Raw genomic sequence first — 23,061 nt, 5'->3', positions numbered from 1 at the left:
ATGAGTGGGTGTGGGTGGGTGTGAGTTGGACCTGACTAGCTTGTGCTGTTGGGTCTGGTACAGTGCTCCATCCTTGAGTGGGGATGACCAGGCTGGGTGGGTCATTGGTCTAATCCGGGGGGTGAGTCATTGGTCTCATCTGGGGGGAGGCATGGACCTGCTCCGCATGAGTCAGTAGGCCTGTTGCAGTGTTCCTTCTTTCTTATGTTCTTATGCCATTACCTATTTTCCAAGGTCATAATTATGAAGAATTCATTAGTGGTTTTCAATCCATAGTAAATTCACGAACTGATATAGATGAGATTGGTAAGTTCAATTATCTTAAATGTCTTGTGAAGGGAGAACCCTATGAACTGATTAAGTCATTTCCGGAGGTTAAAGGCATTTATCAAATAGCCCTACGTGTCTTAGCAGACAATTACTTTGTTGCTGACAAGGCCAGGGTTAGACATGCAGTCTTAATATCAAGTTTGAAGCCACCCAAACATTGTTTTTCAGACTTGCAGGCATTTAGAATCACAGACAATAGACTCAGATCTCTGGGTGCTAAATATGACCTAAGACAATGTGATTGGTTTATCAGTGGTATTGAACATTAAAATGGTATAAAATACCTACAGGTTGTTAGGTAAGACACATATGCAACAGTTAGGTATCTTTATTTCGAAACGTTTCGCCTACACAGTAGGCTTCTTCAGTCGAGTACAGAATAGTTGATAGAAGCAGAAGATACTTGAAGACGATGTAATCAGTCCATCACCCTTAAAGTTTTGAGGTGGTCAGTCCCTCAGTCTGGAGAAGAGCATTGTTCCATGGTATGAAACAATATGGAGATGAAGTGACAGGATGGAGCCTTATATAGCGCCAGGAGGTGATACGTAAGTCACTAGGAGAGGTAAGAACTCAGATGTTGGGAGGACAGGTCCCTCTCAAATCCAGCCGTTCTCACTAGTAGAGGTTGTCGAAGTTGATTGTAGGTCTGTACCAAGATACCCTTGTGTTGCAGTGTCAGACAGATTGAACATTAAAATGGTATAAAATACCTAACAACCTGTCGGTATTTTATACCATTTTAATGTTCAATCTGTCTGACACTGCAACACAAGGGTATCTTGATACAGACCTACAATCAACTTCGACAACCTCTACTAGTGAGAACGGCTGGATTTGAGAGGAACCTGTCCTCCCAACATCTGAGTTCTTACCTCTCCTAGTGACCTACGTCTCACCTCCTGGCGCTATATAAGGCTCCATCCTGTCACTTCATCTCCATATTGTTTCATACCATGGAACAATGCTCTTCTCCAGACTGAGGGACTGACCACCTCAAAACTTTAAGGGTGATGGACTGATTACATCGTCTTCAAGTATCTTCTGCTTCTATCAACTTTTCTGTACTCGACTGAAGAAGCCTACTGTGTAGGCGAAACGTTTCGAAATAAAGATACCTAATCAGTGGTATTGTACAGGATAAGCTGTCACCACAAACTATTGAACGATTAAATATTATGTTCAATAAACGCTATTTCACTTGTGAAGAAATTAGCAATGGTTTACAAACAATAGTTTCATGCATGCAAGCAACGAGACAAGATGAAACATCCACAAATTCTTTGGATAGCAAACCTTCAACTCAGTATAAAAAGAGTATACCTACTCCCACTAAACCACAGAATGGGAAATCCCATATAGGCATTTATCAAGCTGTGAATTCAGCAGACAGTAAACAAACTGTCACACCTAAACGTACTCCAAAATGTGTACTTTGTGATGGAACACATTGGGCGCAGTATTGTAGTCAATACACATCAATGGAGGCACGTAAACAACGTGTTCATCAGCTGAAAAGGTGCATCAAGTGTTTAGGTGAACACAGGAGAGGTAAATGCTCACTGAAGAAGTGTTTTAAATGCAAGGGTATGCATCTTACAGCATTATGCCCAAATACTTTTGCTGAACAGCAGCAGACTTCCACAGAATCAGGAAGTCAACAAGCAACAGCATTAAATGTGAGAGATAAGTTTAAGGCAACTGCTCTCCCGATAGCTCGAGTTGAGTTATCTAATAAATCACACAAAACCAATGTGCTAACACTATTTGATCAAGGTTCACAAAGGTCCTTCATAAGAAGATCAGTGTTGCAGAAACTGAATAACCAACCCTATGCCAAAATACAGTTAGATATAGCTGGTTTGACTCAAGAAATCGTAATGACACGATTGCAAATAAACCATACCCCCGGCCGGGATTGAACCCGCGGTTATAGAGTCTCAAAACTCCAGCCCGTCGCGTTAGCCACTAGACCAGCTAGCCACAATAAGATTCATCCAACTAGGTATATTTCTACACCATAGGAAAGTTAGCACAGGCACCTCTGTGACCACAAATGCAAGTTTTTACAGACGAATCTCCAGCTAGCGTGGCCGTGACGAACTCTAGCTCAAGTCCCTTCACTGCCGTCAACATGACTCAAGAAATCGTAATGACACGATTGCAAATAAACCATACCCCCGGCCGGGATTGAACCCGCGGTCATAGAGTCTCAAAACTCCAGCCCGTCGCGTTAGCCACTAGACCAGCTAGCCACAATAAGATTCATCCAACTAGGTATATTTCTACACCATAGGAAAGTTAGCACAGGCACCTCTGTGACCACAAATGCAAGTTTTTACAGACGAATCTCCAGCTAGCGTGGCCGTGACGAACTCTAGCTCAAGTCCCTTCACTGCCGTCAACATGACTCAAGAAATCGTAATGACACGATTGCAAATAAACCATACCCCCGGCCGGGATTGAACCCGCGGTCATAGAGTCTCAAAACTCCAGCCCGTCGCGTTAGCCACTAGTCTAGGAAGCTTTTCTCCAAGCCAGAAACAACACTCCGGGGCAACATGAACAGACGCACCGCCGAAATCATTCGCAGCAGAGTCACCACAGCGAATGTTCAACAGAAGATCAGACTTACTAGGAAACTACAAACTCTCTGCGATAATAGTAATTGGAAAAGTTTAGGAAGACCTGAAATTATTCAAAATCTTTCATCTCGTCCACTGTCAACCACAGAAACTGAAGCCCTCAGCTTAGGCCTCAAATTCGCAACAGGAGTTACGAAACCAAAACAAGACCTCAATTTCATCGCCAAAAACTACAGACACAATGACTCCGACTTCCAAAAAGGCTATCTTCAAGGCATCATCTCAGCAGCCATCTCAACACGCAGCTCCCCAGTCATACCTCGACGTTACATCAATGCACTCAAAGGTTTAGCAGAAGACACGACCATCAGGGTCACCACCGCTGATAAAGGAGGTGGTGTTGTTATCATGAACACTGACGATTACAGGAACAAAATGCTCAATCTACTTAATGACCCAGATACCTACAAACCTCTCACAACTAACCAAGTGGACAACCTTACTAAAACTTTTCTTCAAATTACTCGCCGCATTCTAAGGGGCTCAGAACAAGGGAAGAAACTTCTGCACACCATGCCCAGCAACCCCAGACCTGCCAGAATGTACGGCCTGCCAAAAACTCACAAGCCTGGTATCCCACTGAGGCCCATATCCTCGGGAATAGGCAGTGCTCCCCACCAGCTCTCAGGAATTCTCGCAAAACACCTCTCTAAACTCTTGGGCACTATCAGTCCAGCACATCTCAAACACTCGGGTGATCTTCTCAATCGCATTCGCAACATCAACATCAGGAACAAGAAACTTTCCAGCCTTGACGTGACTTCCCTATTCACCAAAGTACCTACTACACAAGCCATCGATCTCTTGCGCAGGAAAATTGACGATTCACTTGATCTTCCCATTCCAGCCAGCGATTTCATCGACCTTGTTGAACTATGCGTTGGCTTTACGTGTTTCTCTTTCGAAAATCACCTCTTTCAGCAGACTTTCGGACTACCCATGGGTTCGCCACTCAGTGCGGTTCTGGCGAACCTATACATGGAACATCTAGAAGCCGAACGTTTCTCCACCATTATTCCTTCGTCTGTCACCTGGCTCCGTTATGTTGACGACATTCTCCTCATAACCCCTAAACGCTTCAACGTTCAAGCTCTCCAAGACAAGCTCAACCAGGTCGAGCCTTCAGTCCAGTTCACACTTGAAGAAGTCGACAACACTCTTCCTTTCCTTGATGTTCTGCTCTGCAAAGCTGACCACGAACTTCTTTTTAAAGTCTATCGAAAACCCACCAACCAAAACGATCTTCTCCACTTCTACTCTCACCACGACACCAAAACCAAACGTGGTGTAATTATAGGCTTCTTCCTGCGTGCACTCAGAATCTGCAGCAATGAGTTCCTTGAGGAAGAATGCACTATAATTGAACAAGTATTTTCTAAACTCCACTATCCTCGTCACTTCATCAGAGACTGCAGACGGCGGGCATTAAACATCTTCAACACACCCAGAGAAGACACTGCCGAGAAGAGATACATAGTCCTCCCCACCAACTCCATTGCCAAACGTGTTTCCAACATCTTTTCCAATACATCATTCCAAGTATCTACTTCCACAACCACGACCATCAAGGACATCACCAGTAGTAGACAGACAAGCCTCCATCCTCTGCAGGGGTATACATAATCCCTTGTAATGACTGCAACAAATTATATGTGGGCGAAACATCAAGAGACCTCCAAACAGGTATTTCAGAACACCAATATGCAAGCAGGACGGACGATACAAGGAATGCCTGTGTACAACATCGCAATTCACAAAACCATTTAATTAACTACAGAAACTCAAGACTTATCGCCACAGAAGACAATACTCAATACCGAAGAATCCTGGAATCATCGCTTATCTCTATAACCAACAATTTCAACCAGAACAACGGCTTCTGTAACATAGCTGAACCACTCGCCAAGAAACTTCTTCATCGCTATCCCACATAAGAACATAGAACACTACAGAAGGTCTACTCACAACTTGTCCAATACCCCTGCCAAACTACCCAAGACTCTATAACTCCACCCGGTAGATCATCAGATGCAGCATTCTCCACCTGACCTCAACATTCTGAACATGACTATAAATACTCCCGTACCTTCCACCCCAGGTAGATCTGTGTGTGACTTGAAAAAGCCCACTGTGTGGGTGAAACGTTGTCAATAAAGGATCACATTATACTGCATATGTATTTATATTTCAATGATGTTCACTTGCTGAAGACAGCAGGAGGCCACATGATATGTGGTCCCATTCCCTCTCAAAGTGGGAAAGAAGCTGATATTGATTCAGTGGAAAATGTACTGGTTACAAGAATAACCGCTGATCATGTACCACAGCAAAAATTATCATTACTGGAAGAAATGAATGATCAAGTTGATAAGTTGAGGGATTCAGATGCGATAGGTATTGATGTAAATAAACCAAGCCCAAAAGAGTCTCAGACTTATAACCAATATTTGGACACTGTCAAATATAAAGATGGACAGTATTGGGTTAGGTTACCATGGAAATTAAACCCACCACATCTGCCTAGCAATTATCGCATGGCTTTCGGACAAATGAAAGTACAAATACATGAGCTCAGGAAGAATCCCCCTTATGGAAGGTTCCTTGATGTTGGTGAGGGGCTCTTGATTTAGGGAATTGGATCTGTGCTCCAGTTCCCCGAATTAAGCCTGAATGCCTTCCACATCCCCCCCCCCGGACGCTGTATAATCCTATGGGTTTAGCGCTTCCCCTTTGATTATAATAATAATAATCAGGAAGAATCCAGAGCTACTGACTGTCTCTGATAATATCATACAAGAACAGTTGGACAATAAATTCATTGAGGAAGTAGTCGAAGATAAGTTGAAGACAGAAGCTCATTATCTCCCGCACCATGGAGTCAGAAAAGATTCTGAAACCACTCCACTACGTGTTGTTGTGTACGAATGGTATATAATACCGACAAGATGAGAGTAAGACACATGTGCAACATCTGGGTATCTTTATTGTAGACGTTTCGCCATCCAGTGGCTTTATCAATACAAATTCTAGGACATAACTTGAAGACAGCAGAACTATGTACAGAAGATGAGGTAATCAGTCCCTCAACCTAGGAGTAGGTGCGAACAGCACCATAGTCGTGGAGAATCAGATTCTCCACGACTATGGTGCTGTTCGCACCTACTCCTAGGTTGAGGGACTGATTACCTCATCTTCTGTACATAGTTCTGCTGTCTTCAAGTTATGTCCTAGAATTTGTATTGATAAAGCCACTGGATGGCGAAACGTCTACAATAAAGATACCCAGATGTTGCACATGTGTCTCACTACGTGTTGTATATAATTGCAGCGCACGTGCAAATAAAGATGTAGCAAGTCTTAATGATTGTCTGATGACCGGACCCTCACTAACTGAGAAACTTGGAGACGTGCTTATGAAATTTCGCACAAACCCATATGCCTACACGGCTGATATTTCCTAAGCTTTCTTAAGAGTAGGTCTACAAGAAATAGACAGAGATTATACTCGATTCTTTAGGCCTGAAAATCCACCTGGTCCTCAAAGTCCTGTGAAAACTTATCTTTTCAAATCAGTATTATTTGGTGCAACATCCTCTCCATTCTTACTAGAAGCTACTCTAAATACACATTTGAAGAAATCTGAAAGTCCCTTCAAAGAAATCTTAAAGAAAAGTTTCTATGTGGACAATCTTCAAGGTACTGTGAATAAAGAGGATGATTTGAAATCCTTATACAGAGAATCTAACAAGGAGATGAAAGAAGCAAATATGCCTCTAAGGATGTGGAATACTAATTCAATGCAATTAAGGGAACTTATTCAAGATTTCCCTGAAACTGAAATTCCTGATTGCAACAATATGCTGAGACTTAATTGGAAGACACAGGAAGATACTTTGAGTCTCAAAAGGATAAACAATAAATCAAACAATACACTCACGAAACGTAGTTTACTGTCAGAGGTATCACAATGTTGTGATCCTCTAGGGCTCATCTCACCAATTACCATAAGAACAAGAACGAAGGAACACTGCAGCAGGCCTACTGGCCCATGCGAGGCAGGTCCAAGTCTCCTACCGGCTTAAGCCAACGCACCCAACCTAGTCAGGTCAGGTCACATTGACTTAAGGGAGGAACACGGTAACCGACCTGGTAGCACAAGCTATCAGGTCCAACTCACACCCACCCACATCCACTCATGTATTTATCCAACCTATTTTTAAAGCTACACAACGTTCTGGCCTCTATAACTGTACTCGGGAGTTTGTTCCACTCATCCACAACTCTATTACCAAACCAGTACTTTCCTATATCCTTCCTGAATCTGAATTTTTCCAACTTAAAACCATTGCTGCGAGTCCTGTCAAGGCTAGATATTTTCAGCACACTATTTACTTCCCCTTTATTTATTCCTGTCTTCCATTTATACACCTCAGTCATATCATCCCTAATTCTACGTCTTTCTAGAGAGTGCAGATTCAGGGCCCTTAGTCTATTCTCATAGGGAAGGTTTCTGATACATGGGATCAACTTTGTCATCCTCCTTTGTACATTTTCCAGAGCATTTATATCCATTCTGTAATACGGTGACCAAAACTGTGCAGCATAATCTAAATGAGGTCTAACCAAGGATGTATAGAGTTGAAAAACAACCTGAGGATTCCTATTATTTATGCTTCTTGATATGAAGCCAAGGATTCTATTAGCTTTATTGCGAACACTTATGCACTGTTGTCTTGGTTTCAGATTACTGCTAACCAGAACTCCTAAATCTTTTTCGCAATCCGTAATATTAAAATCTACATTATGTAGTTTATATGTGGCATGGTTATTGTCCTGTCCAACATTTAGAACTTTGCATTTGTCTATATTAAACTGCATCTGCCACTTCTCCGACCACTGCATCAGTCTATTTAAATCTTCCTGGAGTGCTCTAATATCCTCGTCAGAATGAATTCGACGGCCTATTTAGGTGTCATCGGCAAACTTGCTGATGTCGCTCTTTATGCCCTCATCTATGTCGTTTATGTAGATTGTGAACAATAGGGGGCCCAACACTGACCCCTGTGAAACACCACTCGTGACGCTTCCCCACTCTGATTTCTCCCCATTTATGCAAACTCTCTGCTGCCTAATTGTCAACCATGCCTCTATCCAGGAAAAAAATTCTCCTCCTATTTCATGTGCCTTAATTTTCCTCAATAGTCTCTGATGTTGGACCCTGTCAAAAGCCTTACTGAAGTCCATATACACAATATCATATTCATTACCATGATCTACCCCCTCAAATACCTTAGTGAAAAAGTTAATAAATTCGTAAGGCAGGAACGCCCCTTTGTAAAACCATGCTGAGATTCGTTGATTAATTTATGCTTTTCAAGGTGGCTACGAACTGCCTCGGCAATTATTGATTCCATAAATTTTCCCACTATGGAGGTTAGGCTTATTGGTCTATAGTTCGAAGCTAAGGACCTGTCACCTGCTTTGAAAATAGGTATCACATTTGCAATTTTCCACTTATCTGGCACCATGCCAGTTTGTAGTGATAAGTTGAAAAGATTAGCCAAAGGTTTGCTAAGCTCCTTTTTACATTCCTTTAGAACCCTTGCATACAGTTCATCAGGGCCTGGGGATTTGTTAGGTTTTAATTTATCTATTTGCCTAAGGACCATGTCACTTGTGACCCTAGTCGTGCACAGTTTATTATCGTCCATTAAGGTAAAATACTTATGCAAGATGCATGGAAACTCAAAATTGGATGGGATGAGTCAAGCATGGAGTGAAATATCCACGGAGTTTAAACAACCTCATCAAATTAAATTTCCCAGACAAATAGGTCAAGAGGGAAACAAGTACACATTACATGGGTTCTGTGAAGGAACTACACTAATTACTTCAAAGGCCAGGGTAGCACCCCTGAAGGTGAGAACAGTACCACAATTGGAACTGACAGCACTCTATGTAGGTACAAAACTAGCTGTCTATCTCAACAAATTATTATTATTATTATAATCAAAAAAGAAGCGCTAAGCCACAAGGACTATACAAAGTACTTGATCATCTCACTACTGAAATAACCGTGATCTGGAGTGATAATGAAGCAGTTCTCCAGTGGTTAAGAAATAATAAGAGTAAGTTGGTCTATGTAATGAAGTCCAGAAGGTCATCTGCTGAATTTTTGGTAAACGAAGCTGTGACATCTAAACTAACGAGGAGAAATCAGTGTCCATGTTAAAAATTAGAACTTTATTTACGAGATCCTCATTATTTTTAGCATAAGAAGATACAGTCCCATTACTAAATAATGCGGAGGTCACGTACCTTTACAGGTAGAATAATTTCCTGGTTGGTGATCATGACATTCTGTAGTGCAGTGGGCTAAGGTCCCGGTCTAGTAATTCTAGGATCCATAAACCGTGGATTTGAACCTCGTCGCTGCTTGTGAATGATTTGCGTTTGCAGTTTTGTGTGCGTGTACACTGACCATATATAAATGCATTCACCTTGTGTCCGCGGATGTGTGTAAATAACATATTCTCATTTTACACAATATTCATGCAGCAGACTTCATAAGCAGTCGATTCCTTGACGGTGGAGGGAGGGAGGGAGGAATTATCACCAGAGGTACCATGACCAGTCAAACGTTCCTCTGAGTAACTACTCACAGAAATCGCAGCCACTGCTTCACCTTGAATCATAAAAAAGTTATGTAGAGTATCACTAACTAAAATTTATAAATTGAAAATATACATGGAGAAAATGTATGATCTGAAAGGATGATAATAAAGGTGTGTAAGTTGAGTGATAGCGTGGGGTGTGGCAACAACAGCTACACAGCTGAGCTGGGTCTAGGGTAGGGGTGGCCGAGGCAGGCAGCAGCAGCAGCAGCAGTTGTATTCCACTAGTGTCTTGGTAGTGTGCGTCTGCGTGTGAGTGAGTGTGTTGGGAAGCCTAACACATTATGTCCCTCTCCTCATCATTGGGGAGAGACAGCAGACGGAGTGAGAGACGTGTAACACACAGAGGAACAGCGAGATACAGTGGTGGCAAGGAAGGCTGGCAGAGGGACGCTACTCACAGTAAACAAAGTAACGCTAACCTCACCTCAGGTGGATCCAGGGACACAGTGTTTAAAGAGTATTTTAAGTTGTGTAGATGACACTACAAATTAGTGAGTCATTGTATATGAAGCGCTTGATAGCTTCCACTTAGTGTCATAATTAAATAATAAGAGTAATAATATTATAATAATAAAAATATATCTTAATATTTTGAGAATCGCAGTGAACTGTTTTGACCATCAAAACTCTGTATTAGTTCTTAAAATTATTTTGCCATTGTTACGTAGATAAGAAATGAAAAAGATTAAATGAGAAACGAAGGCACGAGATGAATAAATTCATCGTAGAACATCACTGACAGCAACAAACCTTCATAGAAAGTGAAACTTTTTTATCTATAGATGAAACTAAAAAGACATTTCGGATTATTAACCTTGGATGGTTAATTACCAAGAATTAACCCATGAAAACCAATCAAGGTGGCCTATTTGACCACTTTACCCAGGATGCGACCTGCTCTAGCCGGCTGACTCCCAGGTACCTACTTACTGCTAGGTGAACAGGAGCAACACGTGTAAAGACTTACGACCCAGTGTTTCCACTCGTCCCAGGATCGAACCCGGGTCCTCTCGATTGTGAGCCGACCCACGAGCTACCTATATCGCAGCTGACGAGTTCTTTAAATTACATATAAAGCTGTTTAATAGATTATTGCCTCGTATGGGCTTCGTTAGTTGTTATGAATAAAATAAATGTCCTATAATCTACACAGGGATATATGTAATAAAGGGTTTAAAGAGGTATATACACAAACAACACGGTCATATAGACGTTTAACAAGTAGAGAGAGAGAGAGAGAGAGAGAGAGAGAGAGAGAGAGAGAGAGAGAGAGAGAGAGAGAGAGAGAATGAACGAAACGGCTTGTTATTCGCCCAGCTACCAGCGGTCTGTTTACACAAAGGAGACACTGTCTTCACTTTGTAAAGAGTGATCATAGTGTGGTGAGTGAACTGTGTTCTGTGGTGTGGTGAACAGTGTGTTTTGTAAAGTAAAAGGACACAAGTGCAACTAATGTGACATTTATTGTGGCAACGTTTCGCTCTCCAGGAGCTTTATCAAGCCATTACAAACAATACATGGACACAGAGGGTATATAAAGGCTCAGAGTGAGGTGTAATACTAGTGAGGTACCATTTTGATGTTCACTAGTGGTAGTAGTAGTGACAAAAGTAATACAATATGGTAGAGCAATTAATTCGTACATGAGTAAAAGGATATAAAAGCTTTTGCTCATGTACGAATTAATTGCTCTACCATATTGTATTACTACTACTACTACTACTACTACTACTACTACTACTACTACTACTACTACTACTACTACTACTACTACTACTACTACTACTACTACTACTACTACTACTACTACTACTACTACTAGTGAACATCGAAATGGTACCTCACTAGTATTACACCTCACTCTGAGCCTTTATATACCCTCTGTGTCCATGTATTGTTTGTAATGGCTTGATAAAGCTCCTGGAGAGCGAAACGTTGCCACAATAAATGTCACATTAGTTGCACTTGTGTCCTTTTACTTTACATATTGTCGGTAATTATACCAACTTTATTACAGTGTGTTTTGTGCTGTGGCAAACTGTGTGTTCTGTGGTGTGGTGAAGTATGTTCTATGGTGTGGTGAACAGCGTGTTCTGTGGTGTGGTGAACAGCGTGTTCTGTGGTGTGTTGAACAGTGTGTTCTGTGGTGTGTTGAACAGTGTGTTCTGTGGTGTGTTGAACAGTGTGTTCTGTGGTGTGTTGAACAGTGTGTTCTGTGGTGTGTTGAACAGTGTGTTCTGTGGTGTGTTGAACAGTGTGTTCTGTGGTGTGTTGAACAGTGTGTTCTGTGGTGTGTTGAACAGTGTGTTCTGTGGTGTGTTGAACAGTGTGTTCTGTGGTGTGTTGAACAGTGTGTTCTGTGGTGTGTTGAACAGTGTGTTCTGTGGTGTGTTGAACAGTGTGTTCTGTGGTGTGTTGAACAGTGTGTTCTGTGGTGTGTTGAACAGTGTGTTCTGTGGTGTGTTGAACAGTGTGTTCTGTGGTGTGTTGAACAGTGTGTTCTGTGGTGTGTTGAACAGTGTGTTCTGTGGTGTGTTGAACAGTGTGTTCTGTGGTGTGTTGAACAGTGTGTTCTGTGGTGTGTTGAACAGTGTGTTCTGTGGTGTGTTGAACAGTGTGTTCTGTGGTGTGTTGAACAGTGTGTTCTGTGGTGTGTTGAACAGTGTGTTCTGTGGTGTGTTGAACAGTGTGTTCTGTGGTGTGTTGAACAGTGTGTTCTGTGGTGTGTTGAACAGTGTGTTCTGTGGTGTGTTGAACAGTGTGTTCTGTGGTGAGGTGAACAGCGTGTTCTGTGGTGTGTTGAACAGTGTGTTCTGTGGTGTGTTGAACAGTGTGTTCTGTGGTGTGTTGAACAGTGTGTTCTGTGGTGTGTTGAACAGTGTGTTCTGTGGTGTGTTGAACAGTGTGTTCTGTGGTGTGTTGAACAGTGTGTTCTGTGGTGTGTTGAACAGTGTGTTCTGTGGTGTGTTGAACAGTGTGACTCAAGAAATCGTAATGACACGATTGCAAATAAACCGCGGGTTCAATCCCGGCCGGGGGTATGGTTTTTTTGAACAGTGTGTTCTGTGGTGTGTTGAACAGTGTGTTCTGTGGTGTGTTGAACAGTGTGTTCTGTGGTGTGTTGAACAGTGTGTTCTGTGGTGTGTTGAACAGTGTGTTCTGTGGTGTGTTGAACAGTGTGTTCTGTGGTGTGTTGAACAGTGTGTTCTGTGGTGTGTTGAACAGTGTGTTCTGTGGTGTGTTGAACAGTGTGTTCTGTGGTGTAACGCGAACAGTTTTTAATGTTGTTAAACGATTCCTTAATGAGGTTTCGGAACACTATTCTTAGGTTTTCCAGGCGCCCATATGCTGCAGCTGTTATCTATACTACTACTACTAATACCTTTATTTACTACAAGTACATGTACAAGGTATACAGTCCTAGACACAAACATCTCTGACATTCCCTGTGTCCGAATAAACCTTTACAAAAATTCAATGTGTGTCAAAGGGCCTAAAATCTGGAACACCCTACCTGAAAACTCTAGAACTGCAGACACATTCATCACTTTCAAAACTACAGTTAGAAAACATCTTATCTCCCTGATACACCCCGTCAACTAACTACATGTAAACCACCTGGTGGTTCACACTTACGCTTACTCACTCATTGACTATAAACACAGAAATACGAATCTTAATCTTAAAATAATGAATCCTAACTAGTCATAAGTTTGCCTATGATACTCCAATATAGACACTATGTATTGTGCCAAAACAAAAGCATTCACATTGCTAAACTCACAAACTATAATGTAGTCACTTAGCCTTAATACCATAATCTGTAATAATTTAAAGTTTAGAATTAATCTAAGTCTGCCCGAAATGCCTAGCCATGCTAGGTGTCCTAGTGGGCCCCCTCTGTAATTAGTATTTTAAAACGTGTAAACCACACAATATTCAAAATCTGTAAACCCCACATTGTAATCCTTATAGAGAATAAACTTGATTGATTGATATCAATGACATACTAATATATAGAAAGCCCCCTTGTTATGCAGAGCATTTCGGGGAAATTAGGTCAGTTTTGTCCCAGGTGAGACCCACACCAGTCGACTAACACCCAGGTACCCATTTTGCTGATGGGTGAACATAGACAACCGGTAAAGGGGAAACACGTCCGATGTTTCCACCCCTTCGCTGGGAATCGAAACCTGACCCTTACCGTGTGAAGCGACGAAAGCTTTTGCCACCAGGCCACTGGGCACCTCAGGAGATGTGCTCCGTATTATACTAGCACCAAGCTCATTTTACTTGAGTGAGGTTTGCAGGTTTTGGTCACCTAGCCTATACTGTCTGCGGTCTATTTTGCCCATCTCCAGTCTTCATGCCTTCGCATTTGGTGGGGTTAAATTCGAGGAGCCAGTTACCGGACAAGGCTTGCAGCCTGTCCCAGTCTCTTTCTAGTCCTGCCTGATCCTCATCAGATTTAATTCTCTTCATTAACTTCACATCATCTGCAAACAGGGACACTTCTTGTCCATTCCTTCTGCCATGTCGTTCACAAATACCAGAAACAGCACCGGTCCTAGGACCGACCCCTGTGGAACCCTGTTCGTCACAGACGCCCACTCTGACACCTCGCCACGTACCATGATTCGCTGTGTACTCACCTAATTGTGGTTGCAGGGGTCGAGACTCAGCTCCTGGCCCCGCCTCTTCACTGATCGCTACTAGGTCCTCTCCCTCTCTGCTTCCTGAGCTTTGTCATACCTCTTCTTAAAACTATGTATGATTCCTGCCTCCACTACTTCACTTGCTAGGCTATTCCACTTCCTGACGACTCTATGACTGAAGAAATACTTCCTAACGTCCCTGTGACTCGTCTGAGTCTTCAGCTTCCAGTTGTGACCCCTTGTTCTGTGTCCCCTCTCTGGAACATCCTGTCTCTGTCCACCTTGTCTATTCCCCGCAGTATCTTGTATGACGTTATCATGTCACCCCTGACCCTTATGTCCTCCTGTGTCGTCAGTCCGATTTCCCTCAATCTTTCCTCGTACGACATTCCCCTGAGCTCTGGAACTAGCCTTGTTGCAAACCTTTGTACTTTCTCTAACTTCTTGACGTGCTTGACCAGGTGTGGGTTCCAGACTGGTGATGCGTACTCCAGTATGGGCCTAACATACACAGTATACAGTGTCTTGAACGATTCCTTATTAAGGTATCGGAACGCTATTCTCAGGTTTGCCAGGCTCCCGTATGCTGCAGCAGTTATTTGGTTGATGTGTGCCTCCGGTGACGTGCTCGGTGTTATGGTTACCCCAAGATCTCTCTCCCTGAGTGAGGCCTGTAGTCTTTGTCCACCTAGCCTATACTCTGTCTGCGGTCTTCTTTGCCCCTCCCCAACCTTCATGACTTTGCATTTGGCAGGGTTGAATTCGAGAAGCCAGTTTCTGGACCACATGTCCAGCCTGTCCAGGTCTCTTTGCAGTCTTGCCTCATCCTCATCCGATTTAATTAATTCTTCTCATCAACTTCACATCATCTGCGAATAGGGACAGTTCAGAGTCTATTCCTTCCATTATGTCGTTCGCATATATAAAAAATAGCACTGGTCCTAGAACTGACCCCTGTGGGACCCCGCTCGTCACAGGCGCCCACTGATACCTCTTCACGTACCATGACTCGTTGTTGTCTCCCTGTCAGGTATTCCCTGATCCATTGCATTGCCCTCCTTGTTATATGCGCCTGATCCTCCAGCTTCTGCACTAATCTCTTGTGAGGAACTGTCAGAGGCCTTCCTGCAGTCCAGGAAAATGCAATCAACCCACCCCTCTCTCTCGTGTCTTACTTCTGTTACCTTGTCATAAAACTCCAGAAGGTTTGTGACACAGGATTTGCCTTCCATGAACCCATGCTGGTTTTCATTTATAATCTTGTTCCATTCCAGGCGTTCGACCACTCTCCTCCTGATAATCTTCTCCATGACTTTGCATACTATACATGTCAGAGACACAGGTCTGTAGTTTAGTGCCTCGTTTCTGTTTACTTTCTTAAATATTGGGACTACATCTGCTGTCTTCCATTTCTCAGGTAGTTGCCCAGTTTCAAGGGATGTGTTGAAGATTGTGGTTAGGGGCACGCACAGCATCTCTGCTCCTTCTTTAAGGGCCCACGGGGAGATGTCCGGTCTCATCACCTTTGAGGTATCAAGGTCACTTAGCAGCTTCTGCACCTCCTCCTCGGTTGTTCGTATGTCATCCAACACTTGTTGGTATATTCCCTCTTGATGTTCCCTTCTGTGCTGTCTTCCCAGAGCCCTTCCTGTCTCTACTGTAAAAACTTCCTTAAATCTCCTGTTTAGCTCCTCACATACCTCCTGATCATTTCTTGTGAGCTCTCCACCTTCTGTCCTCAGTCTGATCACCTGGTCTTTGACTGTTGTCTTCCTCCTGATGTGGCTATACAACAGTTTCGGGTCAGTCTTGACTTTCGGTGCTATGTTATTTTCGTACTGTCACTGTGCCTCCTTACCTATGCATACTCGTTCCTGGCTCTGCGACTAATCTCCCTATTTTCATGTGTTCTCTGCCTTCTTTACTTTTTCCATTCTCTATTGCACTTTGTTTTTGCCTTCTTACACCATCTGGTAAACCAGGGGCTCGTTCTGATCTTCCCATTGTTTCTGTTGCTCTTGGGAATAAACCTTTCCACTGCCTTCTTGCATTTTGTTGTTACATATTCCATCATTTCATTTACTGGCTTTCCTGCCAGTTCTCTGTCCCATGGAACCTGAAGGAAGTTCCTCAAACCTATGTAGTCCCCTCTTTTATAGTTTGGCTTTTCCCATTCAACTCCTGTTACTCTCTCCACTTGCAACTCTACTGTGTATTCAAAGCACAGAACCACATGGTCACTAGCTCCTAGGGGCCTCTCATATGTGATGTCCTCAATGTCTGAACTGCCCAGGGTGAACACAAGGTCCAGTCTTGCTGGTTCATCCTCCCCTCTCACTCTGGTAGTGTCCTTAACATGTTAGTGCATGAGGTTTTCCAGCACCACATCCAACATCTTGGCTCTCCATGTTTTGGGACCCCCATGTGGCTCCAGGTTTTCCCAGTGAATCTCCCTGTGGTAGAAATCACCCATAACCAGCAACTTTGCTCTGCTGGAGTGAGCCCTTCTTGCCACCTCAGCAAGTGTGTCCACCATTGCTCTGTTGCTCTCTTCATATTCCTCTCTTGACCTCCTGCAGTTCTGTGGTGGAATATTCATCACTGCAATGACCACCTTGTGCTCCCCAGACTGAAGTGTGCCTACTGTGTAGTCCCTGTCTCCTGTCTCGTCTATGCCTCCCATTTTCTCGAATTTCCATCGTTTTTTTTACGAGCAGAGCAACCCCTCCTCCCCCTCTGCCCGTTTTATCTTTCCTCATGATCTGGTATCCTGGTGGGAAGATTGCATTTGTTCTTGTCTCCGTGAGTTTTGTTTCTGTAACTGCTATGATGTCTGGGGACTTCTCATTGATTCTTTCTTGCCATTCCTTATATTCATTCGTTAATCCATCTGCATTTGTGTACCAAACCTTCAACTTCTGTTCTAATACTGTAACTGTGGTCCCGGGGAAATACTGGGGTTGGGAGAGCAGGAGCCCTGGTGGGGGCCTGTGGGGGGTTGCTGTGGAGGTGGAGGAAGAGCTCCCATAGGGGTTGCTGTAGGGGTAGGGTTCGTGGTGCGCGCGCGCGCGTGTGTGTGTGTGTGTGTGTGTGTGTGTGTGTGTGTGTGTGTGTGTGTGTGTGTGTGTGTGTGTGTGTGTCTACTTACCTGGAGGGCATTCCGGGGATCAACGCCGCGCTGCCCGGTCCATGACCATGCCTCCCAGTGGATCAGGGCCTGATCAACTAGGTTGTTACTGCTGACCGCACGTAGTCCAACGTACGAACTACAGCCCAGCTGATCCGGGCTTCAACGATATCCTTCCAGACTATGGAGCTGAGCTCTTCTCCAGGCTGAGGGACTGACCACCTCAAATACTCTTTCTCCAAGGTTTATAGACTGATTACATCATCTTTATTTCATTATTACTGTTCACTCTGTACTTGACTGAAGAAGCCTACCGTGTAGGCGAAACATTTCATCAATGAAGATACCCAACTGTTGCACGTATTTTAATCTTCAACTTGTCGGTATTTTATACCATTTTCAGCAATGCCTGAACATCCCTGAGGCTGATCTGTGTCTTGAGCTTCCATCTTTGTTCCCTCGTCCCAGCATCTCTGTTTTAATTTGTTCCTGTGTGACCTGATGAATGTGAATACAATAATAATGGTATACGACGCCGAGTAGTAGACAATTAAGACACATGTGCAACAGTTAGGTATCTTTACTCCGACGCGTTTTGCTCACATAATAATATAAAGGAAAAATACTGCAGCAGGTTTAGCGGCCCATACTAGACAGATCCATCTCAAGCCCCAAACTCAATAACAAAAATATCTACCCAACCCATTTTCAATGTTAGCCAAGGAATAAGTTTTGATAAACTTCATCAATTGAGAATACAGAGGTAGCACATATGGGGACAGCAGCAGTAGAGAGGCTATGATAATGTGGTAACTCTATTAACCTTTAAGGAGTAGTTTGAGGTGGTCAGTCCCATAACCTGGAGATTTGTTTATCTTCAAAGGCTTGAGCTTTTGAGAATCTTCAACTGTGTAGAAGATACTGGAGTCCCTCTTACTCCTTACGCAATAAGTGCGTTAGAGATAAGGCCGAAATTAGCAGACGGAGGCTCAAGCTTCCACTCACACTGTTTTAGCGCTGCATGAAACACAATAAGCAGTGCATTCACAGTGTGGATAAATTTTAATTTCGTGGAGAGGAGTAACAGCTGATTTGTTGTTGCATCAATGAAACATGAGAGTTATCGGATATTCTGCACAAACAAGTGGGTTGAGCAGTAGTTAGGGCTATATACACACACACACATTAACTCACTCTGTGGCTGAGTGGGTATAGATGTTAATTTGCAATTGCATGGACGGTGGTTCGATTCCCAACACTGCAGTGCAAAATGCTCGAGTGAAGTCCAGGATGATGTGGTGTGCCCATGGAGTTGTATTCGCGGGGGCGAGACTCAGCTCCTGGACCCGCCTCCTAGACTACGTTGACTGTTACAAACACTTTATACTAGTTTGTTGATAACAAACAACACACAAGTGTGGACCCCCACAGGCGCAGCGTTGCACCAGTAACTGCATTGGATAGTAACGCTGATTTACTCATACGCATTTAACACTAAATGTGGTCATAAATAATTCTAAAATAATATATGTAATTGACGGCTGTAGTTGTTTTAATCCCAGTAAATTGCTTTGAATGGGTTGTGGTAAGTACTGAGAGAGAGAAGAAAAATACTCATTATTCATTATCACGCTCTTCCAATCGTCTCTTCGAGGCTGTGCATTGATGCTGGTTAAGGGGTCTTAGTCCAAGGAATTGGAACTATCTCCCATTCCTTAGATCAAACTTTATTTCCTGCAATCTGTGTGGCCTCTACGAATTCAGCTTCTTCCCTTACCTAATCTGCTTTTATTTCTTTATACATCAACTTGTACCCCCAGTTACTGAAGATGGTTCATCAAGTTTACCTCCATAATGTTTTGTTGCCTCTCAGCCGTACTCGAGTCCTGGAGGTGTGATGTACACATACTGAGAGGTGTTTAGTTCGTTCCCATGCATGGGTGAAAACGTTGGTCATGTTCCTATACGCCTGTTATCCTTGTTAGCCTATCGTTAAGTATGTACCCGGGTGTTAGTCGACTGTTATGAGTCGCATCTGAGGTCTGAGGTTTGAAATTATCTGGGGTAGGAAAGCAACTCTTAACCTGTGAATTTAACTGTGTTAAAAAAAAGGTGCTTGCACTCTGAAGGATGGGTAGTAATACTGACCTCCTGGGGATGGGAGTATAGTGCCTGCACTCTGAAGGATAAGTGTGAATCTTGCACTTCAGGAGGTTAGAAGTACAGTGCCTGCAATCAGGGGGATGCTAGTTCTACAGGTGAGATGTACAGTGTCTGTAATCTAAAGAAGAGGGGATGTTGCACTTCTAGAGATGGGAAGTACAGTGCTTGCACTCTGAAAGATGGGTGGGAACGCTGCAGTCTTGGATGTGGGAAGCACAGTGACTTCTGAGGGAAGGACGGGGTGGGGAGGAATGTTGCAGTTGGGAAGGTTATATGAAATGTGATTTCCATCAGTCGGGGGAATGATGGTGAATGTGTTTCCCCTTATGAATCGTCTTGCCTCGGCGAACAACAGCCGATTTGGGTAAGAAAGTTTATTACAAAAAAACATTTTTCATTAATCCTTATTAATGTCTACTGCTTATGTTAGATGTCGTTTTCTGACTAACTGCGTTTTAATTCTGCGCACATCCCCATAAACCTGTACTTAAGAGCGGGACGTAGGATGAAGTTTCAGTCCAGGATGGACCGAAACGTGATTACACACTTGCGCACACACACAGGCGACCAGCGAAGAGGCGGGGCCAGGAGGTGTGAATCGACCCCCGCAACCAAAAATAGGCGAGAACACGTGATTAATTCATACGAAATACTCGGGGGAATTACCTAGAATGATAATGACAGACTGATACTCTGGGGGGCAGAAACTACGAAACACCGAACCTACTAATGCTCACCAGTTATGAAGGATACACACACAGAGGTGTGTGCCACTCGGTATAACTTAATCTTTTAATCCCTGACCAAAAGCTCCAGCTGTGGGTCATCATATGACCAAGATCAGCATCAGGAAACACTTGTCCTGTTTCCTGACGAGCCTTAATTGCTTACCTCTGAACCTCTGTTATAGGGATGAAAGTGCCTCGTTCATATTCCTGAAAGCTACCCGTGTTGGCAGCACCATTTATTGAGTTGATGTGTACCTCAAGTGAAATGCTCGGAACTATGCTTACACCGAGGTCCTCTTTCAGGTAGGTTTGCTGACATTGTCCCCCGAGTTTGTATACTGTTTCTGAACGCCTTTGCCCTTCTCCAATTTTCATCACTTTACATTTGCTAGGAGTTAAATTCCAGTAGCCACTCGTCAGAACAATCCTGCAGTTTGTCCAGATTCATTTATAGTCTTTCCTGGTCTGTTTCTGCTTGTATTCTCAGTAGCTTCTGAGTGTGTGTGTGTGTGTGTGTGTGTGTGTGTGTGTGTTGTACTCACCTAGTTGAGGTTGCAGGGGTCGAGTCCTAGCTCCTGGTCCCGCCTCTTCACTGGTCGCTACTGGATCACTCCCCTGAACCGTGAGCTTTATCATACCTGTGCTTAAAGCTATGTATGGATCCTGCCTCCACTACATCGCTTCCCAGTCTATTCCACTTCCTGACTACTCTGTGACTGAAGAAATACTTCCTAACATCCCTGTGATTCATCTGTGTCTTCAACTTCCAACTGTGTCCCCTTGTTGCTGTGTCCCATCTCTGGAACATCCTGTCTTTGTTCACCTTGTCAATTCCTCTCAGTATTTTGTATGTCGTTGTCATGTCCCCCCTATCTCTCCTGTTCTCCAGTGTCGTCAGGTCGATTTCCCTTAACCTCTCCTCGTAGGGCATACCCCTTAGCTCTGGGACTAGTTTTGTTGCAAACCTTTGCACTTTCTTTAGTTTCTTTACGTGCTTGGCTAGGTGTGAGTTCCAAACTGGTGCCGCATATTCCAATATGGGCCTAACGTACACGGTGTACAGGGTCCTAAACGATTCCTTATTAAGATGTCGGAATGCTGTTCTGAGGTTTGCTAGGCGCCCATGTGCTGCAGCAGTTATTTGACTGATGTGCGCTTCTGGAGATGTGCCTGGTGTTATACTCACCCCAAGATCTTTTTCCTTGAATGTGGTTTGTAGTCTCTGGCCCCCTAGACTGTACTGTCTGCTGTCTTCTTTGCCCTTCCCCAATCTTCATGACTTTGCACTTGGTGGGATTGTACTCCAGGAGCCAATTGCTGGACCAGGTCTGCAGCCTGTCCAGATCCCTTTGTAGTTCTGCCTGGTCTTCGATCGAATGAATTCTTCTCATCAACTTCACGTCATCTCCAAACAGGAACACATCTGAGTCTATTCCTTCCGTCATGTCGTTCACAAATACCAGAAACAGCACTGGTCCTAGGACCGGCCCCTGTGGGACCCCGCTGGTCACAGGTGTCCACTCTGACACCTCGCTACGTACTAATACTCGCTGCTGTCTGCCTGACAAGTATTCCCTGATCCATTGTAGTGCCTTCCCTGTTATCCCTGCTTGGTCCTCCAGTTTATGCACTAATCTCTTGTGTGGAACTGTGTCAAACGCCTTCTTGCAGTCCAAGAAAATGCAATCCACCCACCCCTCTCTCTCTTGTCTTACTGCTGTCACCATGTCATAGAACTCCAGTAGGTTTGTGACACAGGATTTCCCATCCCTGAAACCATGTTGGCTGCTGTTGATGAGATCATTCCTTTCTAGGTGTTCCACCACTCTTCTCCTGATAATCTTCTCCATGACTTTGCATACTATACATGTCAGTGACACTGGTCTGTAGTTTAGTGCTTCATGTCTGTCTCCTTTTTTTAAAGATTGGGACTACATTTGCTGCCTTCCATGCCTCAGGCAATCTCCCTGTTTCGAAAGATGTATTGAATATTGTTGTTAGGGGTACAGACATATATATATATATATATATATATATATATATATATATATATATATATATATATATATATATATATATATTATATATATATATATATTATATATACACACACACACATATATATATATATATATATATATATATATATATATATATATATATATATATATATATATATATATATATTATATATACACACACACACACATATATATATATATATATATATATATATATATATATATATATATATATATATATATATATATATATATATATATATATATATATATGTGTGTGTGCGCGCGCGTACTCGCCTAGTTGAGGTTGCAGGGGTCGAGTCCTAGCTCCTGTCCCCGCCTCTTCACTGTCGCTACTGGATCACACTCTCTGAACCGTGAGCTTTATCATACGTGTGTGTGTGTGTGTTACCATTTTGTCCTAGGCACATGTCGATTAGACACTAGGCTTGTTGTGTGTGTGTGTGTGTGTGTGTGTGTGTGTGTGTGTGTGTGTGTGTGTGTGTGTATAAAGCTGAGAGAAGTTATTATTCAAATAAATACCCATTTTCTGTGGCAGCCTTAGCACGGGTTGAGGGGGCACCACATCTACAGTGGCAGCGTCCAGGTACTGACGGTCCTGGTACTACTGGAGCCCAGCGTCCAGGGAATGACGCTGGTTCTGGTAATACTGGAGCCCAGCACCCAGGTACTGACGCTGGTCCTGGTATTACTG

The 23,061-nt window shown here is 43.3% G+C and overlaps 1 protein-coding gene across 5 annotated transcripts in view; it reads left to right on the top strand.

The window, feature by feature from the left end:
- Positions 1-23,061, top strand: part of LOC128705732 (uro-adherence factor A) — a 199,631-nt gene that overhangs the window by 106,919 nt on the left and 69,651 nt on the right. Inside the window, exon 1 of one of the 5 annotated variants that reach the window (XM_070087150.1) lies at positions 9,849-9,905. The exons of 1 other annotated variant lie outside the window; for it this stretch is intronic. Coding sequence is in view for 1 of the 4 variants with exons in the window: in XM_070087120.1 (XP_069943221.1) it covers positions 10,497-10,570 (74 nt within the window). In the remaining 3 variants the exon portion in view is untranslated. Of the gene's footprint in view, positions 1-9,848; positions 10,061-10,118; positions 10,571-23,061 lie in introns of those variants that run through there. 3 more of the 5 variants (XM_070087147.1, XM_070087136.1, XM_070087120.1) reach the window with 3 other exon arrangements.

Source organism: Cherax quadricarinatus, chromosome 2 (assembly GCF_038502225.1).
Source record: "Cherax quadricarinatus isolate ZL_2023a chromosome 2, ASM3850222v1, whole genome shotgun sequence".
Classification (NCBI taxonomy): domain Eukaryota; kingdom Metazoa; phylum Arthropoda; class Malacostraca; order Decapoda; family Parastacidae; genus Cherax; species Cherax quadricarinatus.
The sequence above is the reverse complement of the archived record's forward strand: the minus strand, read 5'-3'. Positions and strand labels throughout refer to the sequence as shown.